Here is a 14709-nt window from a genome sequence, read left to right on the forward strand (position 1 = left end):
TTACAGAGAAGAACACCAAGACCTTTGCCAAGACTGGGGCCATAAGTACAACGTATGAAATCAAATTTAATGACGAATGGCAGGGTCAAAGTCTCAGAACTTTGTACACCAAGCTTCAGGACATGTTTCAAGCAATTTTACAGCAAGCCACCCCTGATGATGGGGCGGGTCATTATCCACCATCAAGCCTTAAATAAGGCTATTGTCATACCACTACAGCCTCTGTCGCATCTAAATACAGAACTGATAATGAAAGCCATCGAGAAAGTGTTAAACAGTCGTGAAGAACTGGCCTTGGATGTCTCCTTTCATGTGGATATAGGAATCATACGTATATCTCGAGGTGGTCGATCCAATAAGACCATAACGCAACTCACAGGTTCAAGCAACTCTATTCATCTGAAACGGTCTGTAGTGCAGATTGTCAACGAGGATGACCTATGTATGGTCAGAGCCATCTCTGTGTGCTGGGCGAAAGCTAACCAAATCGGTCAAGATGAATGGAAGAAACTCACTGGTCATACTCAAACACCCCTGATAGACTTGGTCCTACAGTATCGAAAATGTCCCAAACATTTTTATACAAAATTAAGAGGCAAGTCACGCCATGATCAAGAAAAGATGGCCCTGAAGTTATGTAGATTGGCCGACGTTCCTACAGATCGTCCTTGTCAATTGAATGATATTCCGGCTTTTGAGAAAATACTAGGATGTCAGATTCTAGTGGTCAGCGCTGAAAGAGGGAACAAGTTTATCAGGGTTGGTGTTCAAGAGTCAGAACAACCCAAACTCTTTCTCTACCTGGTCGAAAAACCACAAGCACACTTCCATGCCATTGTCAGCATTACTGGATTTTTCTCGGCCTCCTATTTTTGTGAGCGGTGTTTGAAACCTTACAATAACAAATTGCATCATTACTGCTCTGAGACCTGCATTGTATGCCATGGTCAAAAGTGCCCTGAAACAGATACTCCACTGACTTGTCGTCATTGCCATATGACTTGTAGATCACCCGAATGTTTCCAGCGACACCAAGCTGGAAAAAGAAATGTAAAGAAAGGCACATACATATCCTCTAAATGTGAGAGTTTCTGGAAATGCACCACATGTAAGAAAGTATTGTGTTGAAGTGAAAGGGATCCCAAACTACACCAGTGTGGAGAATGGAAATGTCCTGGATGTCAAGAAGTGGTAGAACAAGAGCATCTCTGTTACCAGAAACCTAATGAAGTGGACCAGACCAAGAGTAAATTTATCTTTTACGACTTTGAATGTAGACAGGATGAACAGTTGATGTGTGGAGAAGGTTACTCGCCGCAAGGACCCTGTCCTACCTGTCCTCCTGATAACTGTCCCCATCAGTCCTCTACTTGCCAACATTGTCACCAATCCTGGTGTGGCAAATGTCAGCATGTTCCCAATTACTTGGTGGCACAGTCAGCCTCTCCTGCTTGCAAAACAGAGCCGGTCGATGAAGAATCCAAATGTCATCACTGTGGATCTAGATGTCCTGCCTGTAATACAAGGGACAAGAAAACCAAGCTATTTGACACACCTCCTTGTGAAAAAAGCTGTGGATTTCGCCAGATAATTTTCAAGGGAGATGAAGCTCACATTAAATTTTCAAGATGGCTTTTCAGTGACAATCATAAAGACTTCACAGCCATTGCTCACAATAGCAAAGCCTATGATGGATACTTTCTTTTGGAGTATATGATAGATCAATCCATGTATCCAAGCAAAATCATTTACACTGGTTCTAAAATCATGTACATGCAGATTGACAAAGGCCTGAACATCAGAATCATAGATAGTCTCAACTTTCTTCCAATGAAATTGGCCTCCTTACCTAAAGCTTTCGGACTGACAGAAGTGAAGAAAGGGTACTTCCCACATTGGTTCAATTTGAAGGGGAACCAAAATTATGTTGGAGCTTTTCCAGATCCCCACATGTATGGAGTGGACTACATGGGAGCTAAATACAGAGATGCATTCTTGTCATGGTACAGCCAACAACGTGGGCAGTTTGACTTTTCTGAAGAAATGAAGGAGTACTGTATCTCAGATGTCACTGTGCTTAGAGAAGCCTGTCTGAAGTTTCAGCAACTGATGATGGAGGCCACGGGAGAGGAAACGGAAGGAGAGATCACGGGAGGTGTTGATCCCTTTGCACAATCTATAACTATAGCCTCTTTATGCAGGAACATATTTAAAACGAAAAGTCATGAACATGTCAAGCTGATTGATGGACAAACTATCATAAACTGGATGTCTTGCAGACCTTCCTCCAAAGAAGACGATCATGGGTCATACAATGTCAAGCTTGAGAGTGGTCAATGGATTTCACAAAGACAACTTCAACAGAGGGGTATTACTGTCCATGAAGCAGAAACAGTTCCAAGTCCTATTGCTCAAGTACCATGTCAGGGGTATGTTGGACATGGACAATATAGTAAGGTTTCCATTCAATGGTTAGAATGGATGATGCATTCAGAAAATATGGACATACAACATGCCCTGAATGTAGGTGAACATGTAGTGTCTGGAACCAACTACCGAGTGGATGGTTATTGTCCCAAAACAAACACAGTACTAGAATTCCATGGTTGTTGCTACCATGGTTGTAAGACATGTTTTCCACACGACAGATCATCTACCATACTCCCCAGGACCAAACAGTCTGTGGAAGAACTTTATGCTCTCACCTGTAAGAAATCACATCTGTTGAAACAGAAAGGCTACAAAGTGATTGTCATTTGGGAACACGAGTTCCACCAACAATTAAAGGATAAACCAGACATGAAGGCTTTTGTCAGTACGCTGGACATACAGGATCGCTTAGAGCCACGTGACTCCTTTTTCGGTGGCAGGACTAATGCCAGTACACTTCACTACAAGGTGAAAGAAAGTGAAGAAATCCATTACGTGGACTTTACAAGTCTCTACCCATGGGTCAACAAATATTGCCAGTACCCTATTGGACACCCCCAAATCATTCACAAGAATTTCCAGTCTTTGGATCACTATTTTGGAATTGCCAAGGTGAAGGTATTACCACCTAGAAAACTCTATCATCCAGTACTCCCCTATCGATCTGAAGGCAAGCTTAAGTTTCCTTTATGCTCTACCTGTGCTGACAAGGAGCAACAGACCGCTTGTGAACATTCAGATGAACAGAGAACCATCCTAGGAACTTGGTGCACACCTGAAAAACTGAAAGCCATTGAGAAAGGATACCAGGTGATCAAGGTGTATGAGGTATACCACTGGTCAGAAACAGCTCAGTCCGACACTGAGACAGGATCATGTGGACTGTTTACAGATTACATCAACACCTTCTTGAAATTAAAACAACAAGCCAGTGGATGGCCGGTATGGTGTGAAACGGAAGACGACAAGGAGAAATACATAGCAGACTACAGAGAGAAGGAGGGTATACAGTTGGACAAGGATCGCATAGAAAAAACCCAGGGCTATGATCCCTGGCGAAATTATGTTTGAACAGTTTCTGGGGAAAATTTGGACAGCGTTTGAACATGAAACAATCTGAATTCATCCATGAGACAGAAGCAGAAAAATTCTTCCAGATGTTGACAGATCCCACCAAAGAAGTGACAGATTTTCACATCCTGACAGCTAGGATTCTACAGTTGGAATATAACCACAAATCCAGCTTTGTCCCAGAAAACAACAAGACCAACATCTTCTTAGCCATATTCACCACTGCATGGGAGTTATACAGTGTCCTAGAAAAATTGGATCAACAAGTGTTGTATTATGACACTGATTCTGTGATCTATGTAGCCAAACCCACTGATTACCATCCAACTCTCGGTGATTATCTTGGTGATCTCACCAATGAACTGGACAACAATGACTACATTGTGGAGTTTGTGTCTGCAGGGCCTAAGAATTATAGTTACCAAACTAAAAAGGGGAAGCAAGTGTGTAAAGTTCGTGGTTTTTCTTTGAATTACAAGAATGCGCAACTCATCAACTTTGAAGTCATTCAGGACATTGTACTTTCACCCCAGAGAGACAAAACCGTCATAGTAACCAATCCTTCCAAGATCTCACGAGAGAAAAGGAAACGGAAAATCTACAATAGAGAAGAGAAAAAAAGTACCAGATGGTTTACAACAAGCGTGTCATTCAACCCAACTTAGATACTGTGCCCTATGGGTTTTGAGGTTCGTACTTGGCAGGGACATTTCTACTGTCCCAAGGCCAAATGACCTTTAGGGAGCCACAGGGAGCCATTTGACAGCCACAGGGAGCCACTTGGGAGCCACTTGGCAGCCACTTGGGAGCCACAGGGAGCCATTTGGCAGCCATAGGGAGACACTTGGGAGTTACTTGGGAGCCACAGGGAGCCACTTGGCAGCCACTCGGGAGCCACTTGGGAGCCACAGGGAGCCACTTGGCAGCCATAGGGAGCCACTTGGGAGTTACTTAAGAGCCACAGGGAGCCACTTGGGAGCCACTTGGGAGCCACTTGGGAGCCATTTGGCAGCCATAGGGAGCCACTTGGGAGCCACTTGGGAGCCATAGGGAGCCACACTATATATAGGATTAGTTTCATAAATGAAAGAAATTCAAACAAGATGGGTAGGTTAAGAAAAGACTGCCCTGTACCTGGTTGTTCAGCTCGACATCTATTGAGACTTCCCTTACATCTATCCAAAGTTCACAAATTAGATACTCAAGGGCAGAGGCACTGGTTAATGAAGAGGGAAGCCATGACTGAAGTTCAACCCACTACACCCAAGGCAGCCCTTACTTGGAGTCCTCAAGCTGTGATTGATCCGACTAAACCTTGGTGGGAAACACAGAGTTTAACACCTTTAGAGCCCTGTTCCAGTATTTGTGTGTCTGGACCCACAGGGGCGGGAAAGACGCAGTGGGTGTATAGACTGTTGCAACGTGCGAAGGGGATGTATGTGAAGGACCCACCCCAGAAAATACTGTACTGTTATGGTGTTTATCAATCTCTGTTTGACGATATGGAAAGAACTGTGTCAAACATTGTGTTCCAACAGGGATTACCTACCGAAGCAGACATTGAACAGTTTTCCTCTGATGGACAACATGGGCTCATTATCCTGGATGATCTTTTACATCACGTATTAAGTTCTCACGACATGGAACTGTTGTTTACACAAGGCTGTCATCATCGACGTCTGAGTGTTGTATTTATAACTCAGAACTTGTATGGACAAGGCAAAACTGCACGAACCATAGCCCTGAACACGTGGTACCTGGTCTTGTTCAAGAATGTGCGTGATACATCACAAATGATGACCCTTGGAAAACAGTTATTTCCTGGACATGCAGGGATTCTCGTGGAAGCTTACACAGATGCTATGAAACAACCCTATGGCTATCTGGTGTTGGACATGTCTCCACGTGCAGAAGATAAACTGAGACTCAGAACCAACATTTTTCCAGGGGAAGATCCCATTGTGTATGTGCCAAGAGTATAAACAGTCGACATTAGGAGAGACCTTATCATTTGTAGACATGGAGTCTCAAGCTGAGGACTGCCGTGTGTCTCTGAATATTCCTGCAACAACCAAAGTAGAACTACCCCCTGTACTGAAACGTATTATTATCTGCCTATGGTGTATACTTGTGTTGTTAATAACTGCAGGATACACACTGACCCTCACATGGAGAGGTAGGAGTATGGTACCCATGGACTATATTGTGAATGGCAGTCACTACCACACATGACTCAGTTGGAGGAGCCTATAAATATCAGTGACATTTGTTTGTCATGTGCATTCAGCAGTGAGTCACCAGTGATCAAAACTGTTGTGCTTATAAATTGTGCTGAACACTGAATGAAATGCCATTATGTCTAAGACACTCAGACAGAACGGATATTTCTTACGGTTTTTGCAAGCGAGTACATCTCCTGTTCAAAAGAAGTTGCTGTTGCAAAGCGTGACTGATGACCAATTAAAAGTTTTGGTGGAGATTATTTATAATCTGTTAAATTCTGATGTTCGCCTGTCGAAGAAGCAGTGGACTGTACTGAAAAAACACCGAAAAGTGCTTCGTTTTCTCGGTGATAAAACCGTATCTAAGACAAAGAAAAAACAATTATTGCCAAAAAGTGTGGCTGTCATTAGTTTAGTGTTGAAGGTTGTTGGGCCTTTATTGAAGACTTTGTAATGGAGCATATCCAAAAACAGGTGCTCATTCCAATGGATAAATATAAACGGCTCTTGAAATATCACATGAATCCAATGAGTGGTGGGACAATGAATGCGCCCTCCTCAGATGTGAATCATCATACCACCATTGATGAGTCAGAACCCATGGATACCAGTTTGATTCTGAGTGTGCTCCCCAAACCTTACAGACAGAGAGGTGCTGCTTTATTGAGACATATTCAGAGTGACCCTGAACATAGACTATCATGGGATGAGAAAGGTGTCCTCATCTACAAGGGTCAAGTCATTGAAGGGAGTCATATTGCAGACTTACTCAAGGACTCCCAGTATCTGTATAAACGTTTTCAACCCAAGGGCCTGACTGAATTCTATCAGGCCTTAAAAGAGATACATGTGCCTCAAGGTCTTGTAGGCAACAGAAAACGACTGGAAGTGGACATGAAATCCAAAACACCAGAAATGACCTCAAAACCTCCTGGGATACCAGCTCATACTCGACAGAAGAAAAAAAAGAAGCCTTTCAAATGGATTACATTGTAAAATATGGTTGTAAAGTAGACTATGGGTTGACCCCTAACCTGTAGTGCTACATCTGTGTGAAACGGGGTCATTAAACAATGAAAATGTATACCTTGTTTGTTTGTTTGTTGATATCAATAATAACAGAACACAGTGCCATACCTCCCAACCGTCCTTCTCCGATTGGGGACTTCTGTGGGCTAGCGGAATTACAGTGTTTTTTTATGTTTATTTCCAGGTACATTGTCTCATCACTATAAACACGTGCTAAATCTAGATAGTATGGACAGTTTTACATACATGCATTAAAATACTGAGAGGCATAGCCATACATCATTTCATCATTGACCTTTGCATTTATATTGAAACTACTTTGAATGTCATGCAACACATATCCTCTACATTTCATGATAATGTAGTAAACACAATAGAGTCCACAGGTAGAGCTGTCACTGCTTTGAAGTACTTTGGTATTGTACTGATAACGTGATACATTTTTACATAAAAAGTCTTGAAATTCTCTTCGATAGTAACTGGGTCTTTTTCCAAAGCTGTCAAAGAATTCTCCATAATTTGGTGAATGTAACCAAATAGCGATCCAATGCTGGCCTCCTTGTGTTGAATCTTGGGTATTGATGATAAAACCTTGAGGGTACGAGATGATTCTCTTAGGAAGTTGGTCTGCTGCACCTATTGTCACATGAAACTGTTTTGTGATTCCATTCGTATTGAGGGCACACATCAGTTGTAGTGTATTCATGGTGTAGAGTACAATATATTCCTCGCGTTATCCACAGTCAGCATGAGATTGTCCTCGGAATAGAGAATCAGATTTGTTGTCTCAGGTAATGCCTTGCTAAACTGGAGGTTAAGCCTTAGGTTTCCTCTTTTTATCAGATCCAAGTAGTCATCTTTCAAATGATAGGGTTCAAGACAAAACTGGTACAGAGCATAACCGCCCTTAAAGTCGCCCCTTTCAATATCCAAACCTATGCATGCTCTTCCTTCGAACAAAGCATTATAAGCTGTGATGTACTGTTTCTTAGTTACCCCGTAGGACTTCCCCGGGCAGTGATTCTCCATCCACATAAAGAACAATAGAACTGAGATCATACATTTGAAAATTAAAGGGTGACTTGGTGTAACTGCCATTGACGGCTTCAGAAGATGCCAATGCTACTACAATTTTGTTGGGGACCTTGTTTTGAAACAAAGTATCCACTGTGTAGTTCAGCTGTCCTTTCGGTAACGATACAGTTTTGATGTCACTCTTGGTGAAAGGATACTTTGCTGTGTGATGAGAGAGAACTTTGGCATGACTGGTGGTGATGGCTGAGCTGGGCCTAATCTTACACATTCGCAAATAGATATCTTGTATTTTCACCTTGTAACTGGATGAGTCTTCTGCACACATGAGATTAAATGCAGGAGGGGTGCGGAACATTCGTATTTGTAAATCCACGCCATTAATCAAGTAACGTTTTGAATCCATCAGATCTTCATAAAGAGGATCACACATATCCACGGTTCCATTACGAGTGTATTCATATCTTAGAAAAAGACCCCCGTTGGTTGAATTAGGATCAGATTCATCCATAGAATCTGCACTGTCTTTGTAATAGAGTTGAGATTGTAGTAGAGATTGTTTCGATGCTGTGGTTTTGTTCAAGAACCTTGATATAACTCTTGTAGGAATATAGATTGGTCGAACTCGTAATGAGTTTTCCATTGAGAGACAAATCCCCTTGAGAGAACAGGCTTTGAAGCCATAAATTGACTGGTCTTACTTTTTTGTCTGTTGTAATGTCTGTTCCATCTGCTTTGAGTATCTTGGCCTGTACATGTAATTGAGTTCTCTTCAAGTCAATGTAATCTACCCCTTGTCCTGAGGTGTTAAATTCAATGGGACTGGAATCGGTTGTAATTTGAGACGTCGGTCTGTAGGTCATATAATACTGTTTATTCACTGACGCATAGGTAGGAGGTATAGTAAAGAGGTTAAATTCATCAGCGTTAGCCTCAACGGATACACTCTCTGTATATGAAGCCATTATTTCTTCCTGCTTTTGGTGGGTATATCCAAGTTATCACCAGAGCCACTTCGTTTAGATGTGCACGGCTTGCGCTTCTGTGAGGAACTGATTTTTCCACCTTTAGTTTGCCTTTTTATAGGTTTCTTCTGCATCTGTATACGAGCCTCAGCCTGTACGACTGCTTGTTGAGTAGGGGTGAGGAAATTAATTTTAGGTTGTTGTTCTGAGGTTTCTTTTGGTTTTTCCTTCTTCCACTCTGGATCGTACAGTTCTAAAAAACGATCCACTGACATCATGGCAGATTTTTCTCCTCCACGCATAATGGAGTGATAAGGACCTCCTTTCCCTTCAGCCTGTAGCATGTAAAATCGGGTCCATTTTTCGGCATCGGGTACGAAGAGTTTGTATCGTGGATTATTCATGATGAATACCAAAACGGGAGCAGCTTGAGGTGAAATGTCACTGTCACTGGACCGCGGATAAATGAAGCTGGATTACCCTCATGGTCATTTATATAGACATCCACAGTCTGCACATCTCCCAGGACAATATAGATATTTCTGTCGGTCCTATTCTCCATCTTTGGTCAAGATGTAAAGAATCATTCAAATCTTCTCTGAAGTTATAAGGTTTGTTACTGGGATACAGGCGTTCACTGTCTGTACTTCTGAAGGTAATGAATTTATCCATGTTGAGATTTAATCTTTGGATTTGGTAACAGGTATCCTAGACTGGAACTGAGGAGAGCTGTCCACAAATTGGAGTTTCCTTTGTCTAGTGACAAATTGACAATACACGTAATCACCACAATGTAAATTATGATGATTTGAGAGAAAAACATTGTTTCTGTTTTGGCCACTTTTCGACCTAGCAAAGTCCAACTTTCACCAGACCTGCTGCGTGAGAGAGGTTGTGTCTCTACTGTCTCTTCCATCATAAATGACGTTGAAAAGAGTTTACATTGTGCTTTTATACTGTTTCACATCTGCTTCTGGTATCCAAGAATTGTATTTTTTCGACCAATGAAGCCATTTCACTAAGACTTCTTTCCGTTTATTTCTGGTCCGTGTTTTGACAATGTCTTGAATTCTACACTCCTGATCTGGGTTCTCTATCACGGCTTGTAGCTCTGATGAATAAAACGCACCTTCAATAGGATCACCACCCCAATCTTTCAACTTGTACATGTCATTGTCTTGTGACCAATATCTCCTGATGACTGTAAAGATTTCACCAGACCATTTCTCCTGGTATTCTCTGTCAAATGGTCTCCTAAGATGACTCACTCTGACCTTATCCCCCACCTTGAAGGTGAACTTCTTTTTACTGGGTTTAAATGTCCGGGGTTGAATTAAATATTGAGAGAGTCGCACTTCATCTTCATTTTTATGAGTTACACTAGCAGGCGACTGTCCTAACATTCTGTGTTTGGTGTGGTTGTAACTCTTGACTACATCTTGTAAGATATCCACATATCTGTGTTTAAAGCGTTTCAACATGTAACGATACAGTCTCATTCTAATGGTTTTAATCACTCTCTCAGCATAAGGGGCTTTGGTTTCATTCAGTGTAAACAGTTGACTTACATTATGCTTTTTCAAAAAAGCTTTTACCCATCGATTTTTAAATTCTGTGCCCATGTCCGATTGAAAAAGTTTTGGTTTTTGTGTTTTGGTTTTCCATAAGTTGGTTAACGCTTTCACCACATCTTGACCTTTTGTAGACAGGAGTGGAATTACCCACAAGTAACGTGAAAACAGATCTATGATGACCAAGAGGTATTTGACCCCATCATTGTACTTTGCCAGTGATACCATGTCCATGAGATCAGACTGCCAGTGACTGTCTACACCTTCCACTATATACTTGTTTCGTGGAAACTTTCTTCTGACTTGATGAGTCATCGCATAGTTCTCCTGACCTTTCAACCATTTCTGGATTCGATGTAGACCAATTTTAAAATGACCCTCAGCTTTGACAGCGTCGTATAACTTCTGGGGTCCAGCATAACTACCAGGATGTTCTGGATCATAATAGATCCTGTTCAAGTAGTCTTCCCAAGGTGCCATCTCAAGCACAACTAAACATGACTCACATTTATCATGCTATTTAAGCAAAACCCAAGACAAACATACAATACAATATTTTATTTACAGCAAGGACAATATTTACACCACCTTTTTACGGATGTACATTAACATTTTTCCCAACAAGTTTTCCCCTGGCCATTTCCAGGGTTTGTCAATATCTGGATGGGATGCATCAATTCCTATTCCCCATCGTTTATCAAAGGGGCTAGCTTCAGCTAAGGGCTTAGGATAGGATTGAATCAACACATGTTTCAAGTCACTGTTCTGAGAGAATTTAGCCATGACAGCCTTTGTCATAACATCAAGACTGACAGTGTCCCACGCTTTCTGAGTAAAGCCTTTCACACATCTCCCAAGACGTTTTTGCTTTGCTGGTGAAGTGTCCTGTAGTATAGACTTTGCACTGTCCAAATCTCCAAAGTACATTCCTTTAGAGTACATGTAACACTGCTCAACACAATTAAATGTAATACCATCCAAGGTAAACACAGATGGATGAAAATTGCTGAAGGGTGATTTCAATCCGTAGAAAAATAGTCAGTTACTCCACATGTCATATCCAGAAGGGTTGCAAAAAGAGCACATGAGATATCCCATCTGGTTCTGATGATCCTCTTGTGCCATACAGGGAACCATGTTCTTCAGTTCGGGTACAAAGTCTGCCATCACTTCCACACAACAACCTAGTTTCTTCCATTGATCCATGGACAGCAGAATACCTTTGGCACGAGGAACCATAGACTGCATAGAGTTATCCCAACAACACTGTCAAATCTCTATCCCCGTACTATCCATGGTAACAAACACATTAGCTCCCAAATGCCATTGGGAGTTAGGTTTCCCTTCCTTGACAGCCTCCTCAATGGATCGAATAGCTCCAGGGAGTTCCATCCAGTGTTTCAAACTCAATACAATACCCCTCTTGGTTGGGTAGGCCATGCCACTCGGGTACACTTCATACTTTCTCACATGTATGCTCAAAACCTCGCCCCATGTCTTGGCTGTCACATACACATTGTCACCTAGATGTAAATGGCATCTGGGATCCTGTAGTTCAGTCATCTCCTGATCTGTCTCAAGTCCCAGTAATGTTAGGGCCTGTACCTCCCCGCATTCCTCTAGGGCTTTGCAAAACAGGGTGTATGCTTGAGGCCCTCGTCTAGGTAACATGTTGAGTAACTCTCTGGCCCGGTCAAAGGACAGTTTCTCCATAATCTCCGCTTTCATGAGGCAGGTAAGGACGTTAAACTGCACGAGTTTGTCGACCACCTCTAGTACACGCTGTATAGCCTGCACAAGGTCAGAATAATTCTTCCTTAGTATCTCCCGGTGAACCGTTTCCATTTTCTGTCTTCAAAGTAAACAGCTACCAGAATCAGTAGAGTCAAGAACATAGACTGGAGAGGTTACGTTCTCTTTGGCAAGTGAAGTCGGAATGATCTGGAGGGCTGTTTGGGGGACCTTATATACCCCATATGAATCTAAAAATAAGTTGTGGGGAATTCCATGTGACTCATACTCTAAATATAGACACATCGGGTGTTGACACAATAGATCTCCATATACAATAGAGAGGAGTGACTCATGGTCTAAATACAGACACACCAGGTGTTCACACAATAGATCTCCATATACAAAAGAGAGGAGTGACTCATTTTCTAAACATACACACACCAGGTGTCCAGGTGTTGATGACGTCATGAATCCAATATGGAGGATATTTTCTTCAAGTAGCAGGGATACAACAAACATCCACTTTTAATTGAAATTATTGAACTGTATAATACTCTTGCTACTGGCCAATACGACATCGTCTTTTTTTGGTTACCCAGTCACGTAGGCATTTCCGGTAACGCAATGGCCGATCTTGCTGCAAAAGCAACAAATCTGTGACACCACTTCTTATCCCATACCCTGATTACAAAGCAAGCATTAGAACCTACATCAGTGATCTGATGCAGAAGAAGTGGGACACCCAAGTAGGTATAAATAAATTACATGAAATAAAACCGTATATTGGTTACATCTACTTGGGCTGTCAGTCCAGATTTGAAGAGGTTATTTTAAGACGATGTCGTATTGGCCATACTAGATATACTCATGTATACTTGTTAAAAGGTGAGGATCCTCCGTTTTGTATCCCTTATGATGAGAGAGTCACGGTCAAGCATATTCTGCTTGACTGTGTTGAATTCTAGATCACAAGGGATAAATGTTTCAACGTCAAAACTGTTAAGGATCTTTTTAACACTGTTAATTCTCATTTAATAATTGTTTTTTTAAAAAGGAAATTGATTTCTTGATTGAATTAGGAATAGTATGTGCTGTAAATAAATGTATTTTAATTATTGGTAGTTTAGATTTGTAACTAGAATTGTTAGTAGCTGTACCCTCAAAGGGGGTTGAAGTATTGTAAAATTATTGTCCTCATGAGAGGGTACATAAGTCCAAAAACATTCGATGTAAATTTAAATCTGTTGTAATTTTGGCTAGCATATTGTACACTCGCCAGCAGCTGAAGGGATGATGTAAATCCAGCTAGGGTCCATGCAGGTAGCAAAGGTACTGTAGGTCCCCATGGTCCCTAGTATGGTGATCTACCTTCTGTTGTTGGTGATCTATAGCTTGTTCTTATATTGCATTATCTAAATAGTGATATTGGTTTTAACTTTCCATGCTGGTTTTAATTAAACTCGTGATATTCTCGTTGTTTTACGGTACTTCGTTGACAGATTTTAGAATGTGCATATATTTCATTTAAGTGTTCATTTAAGTGTCCTCGTCACGATATGGCTGAGATATTGCCGATGTGACGTTAAATATTAACTCACTCACTCACTCACCTCACTCATTTCATCCATTTGCACGAGAAAATTTCAAAATTTTGTGTACCTTTTTCAGTTTCATACCCAACTGTAAATACTGCTGCAAAGTTTCGAAGTAAACGACATAATTCTGTTTGTCTTTTAGAGTGGAGAAGAGTATGGTCCCTGTATGTGGCTTCTTTGTATTCCTTTTCCCTAACATACCTAATGCTGCGAGCAAGTCACTGTGATAAGGTGACAAGTCTTGGAAAGGAATGCTTTCCTTAGTGGGAGCAAGTGGCAAAATCTGGTAGACAGTGAAGATTAGGTTGGGTATTATAACTCACATTCTACGTTATAACCTACGTCATGTTCTGGGTCAAGCTACAACCAATCAATGGCGTTCATTTCTGATTCATCTATCCATTCAAACTGACCTCGAGGTAAAAATCAACTCATGGCTGCACCATACAAATTGTTTATGTCATAATACAACAGATACGATTCAGGTTTGGAACGGTCAAAATCTGACGTGTGCTTGTTGTTGGCTACTGCGTACCAATGATTGATACAGGCGACTCCACCCCTTATTGCGTTGGAGACAAAATTATACATGTTAGGATCGGTCATGAGGTCAAGTTTCACTCCGGTCATCAACAGACATGCGTCCATGGCCATTCCTGGGAGAGTAAAGTAGTGGCATGGATCGAGCCTGTAGTAGGTGAGACACATGTCTCGAAATGCTTCAAACACATCGGTCAGAATCAAAGTGTCAACGGCAACGTACAGTTCCATGAACTCTCTCACTGACGTAATTTGGAAAGTCTGCCAAATTTGATGAGCAAAGGCATACTCTTCTTCCGAAATGGTCTCTTCAGACAAAGAGGAATAAAAGTCGTCACGACTCGGAAATTCTGTCTGGTTCAGTTTTTCAAAACTGTCTACATGTTCATAACAGTAGGGAAATTTTCGAGTCAGCAAATCCACATGTTGAGGATAGTTCTTTGCCACACAGACAAATTCCTCTTGTCCTTTTTTCCTCAAATTGTTTGCCAGCGTTTGCAGGCTGGTATTCAAATTTTGA

The 14709-nt window shown here is 41.5% G+C and overlaps 2 protein-coding genes across 2 annotated transcripts; one reads left to right on the forward strand and one right to left on the reverse strand.

Annotated features, from left to right (window-relative positions):
• Positions 1-1767: 1767 nt before the first annotated feature.
• LOC137291007 (uncharacterized) lies at positions 1768-3501 on the forward strand. The gene is made up of 3 exons (XM_067822287.1): positions 1768-2155; positions 2280-2457; positions 2649-3501. The coding sequence occupies exons 1-3, from the start codon at positions 1768-1770 to the stop codon at positions 3499-3501; spliced, it is 1419 nt and encodes a 472-aa protein (XP_067678388.1).
• An 8088-nt stretch (positions 3502-11589) lies between these two features.
• Positions 11590-12165, reverse strand: LOC137291083 (uncharacterized). Its single transcript, XM_067822399.1, has one exon. It carries the CDS (start codon positions 12163-12165, stop codon positions 11590-11592), a length of 576 nt encoding a protein of 191 aa, XP_067678500.1.
• Positions 12166-14709: the final 2544 nt, after the last annotated feature.

Source organism: Haliotis asinina, chromosome 1, assembly GCF_037392515.1.
Source record: "Haliotis asinina isolate JCU_RB_2024 chromosome 1, JCU_Hal_asi_v2, whole genome shotgun sequence".
Taxonomy (NCBI): Eukaryota; Metazoa; Mollusca; class Gastropoda; order Lepetellida; family Haliotidae; genus Haliotis; species Haliotis asinina.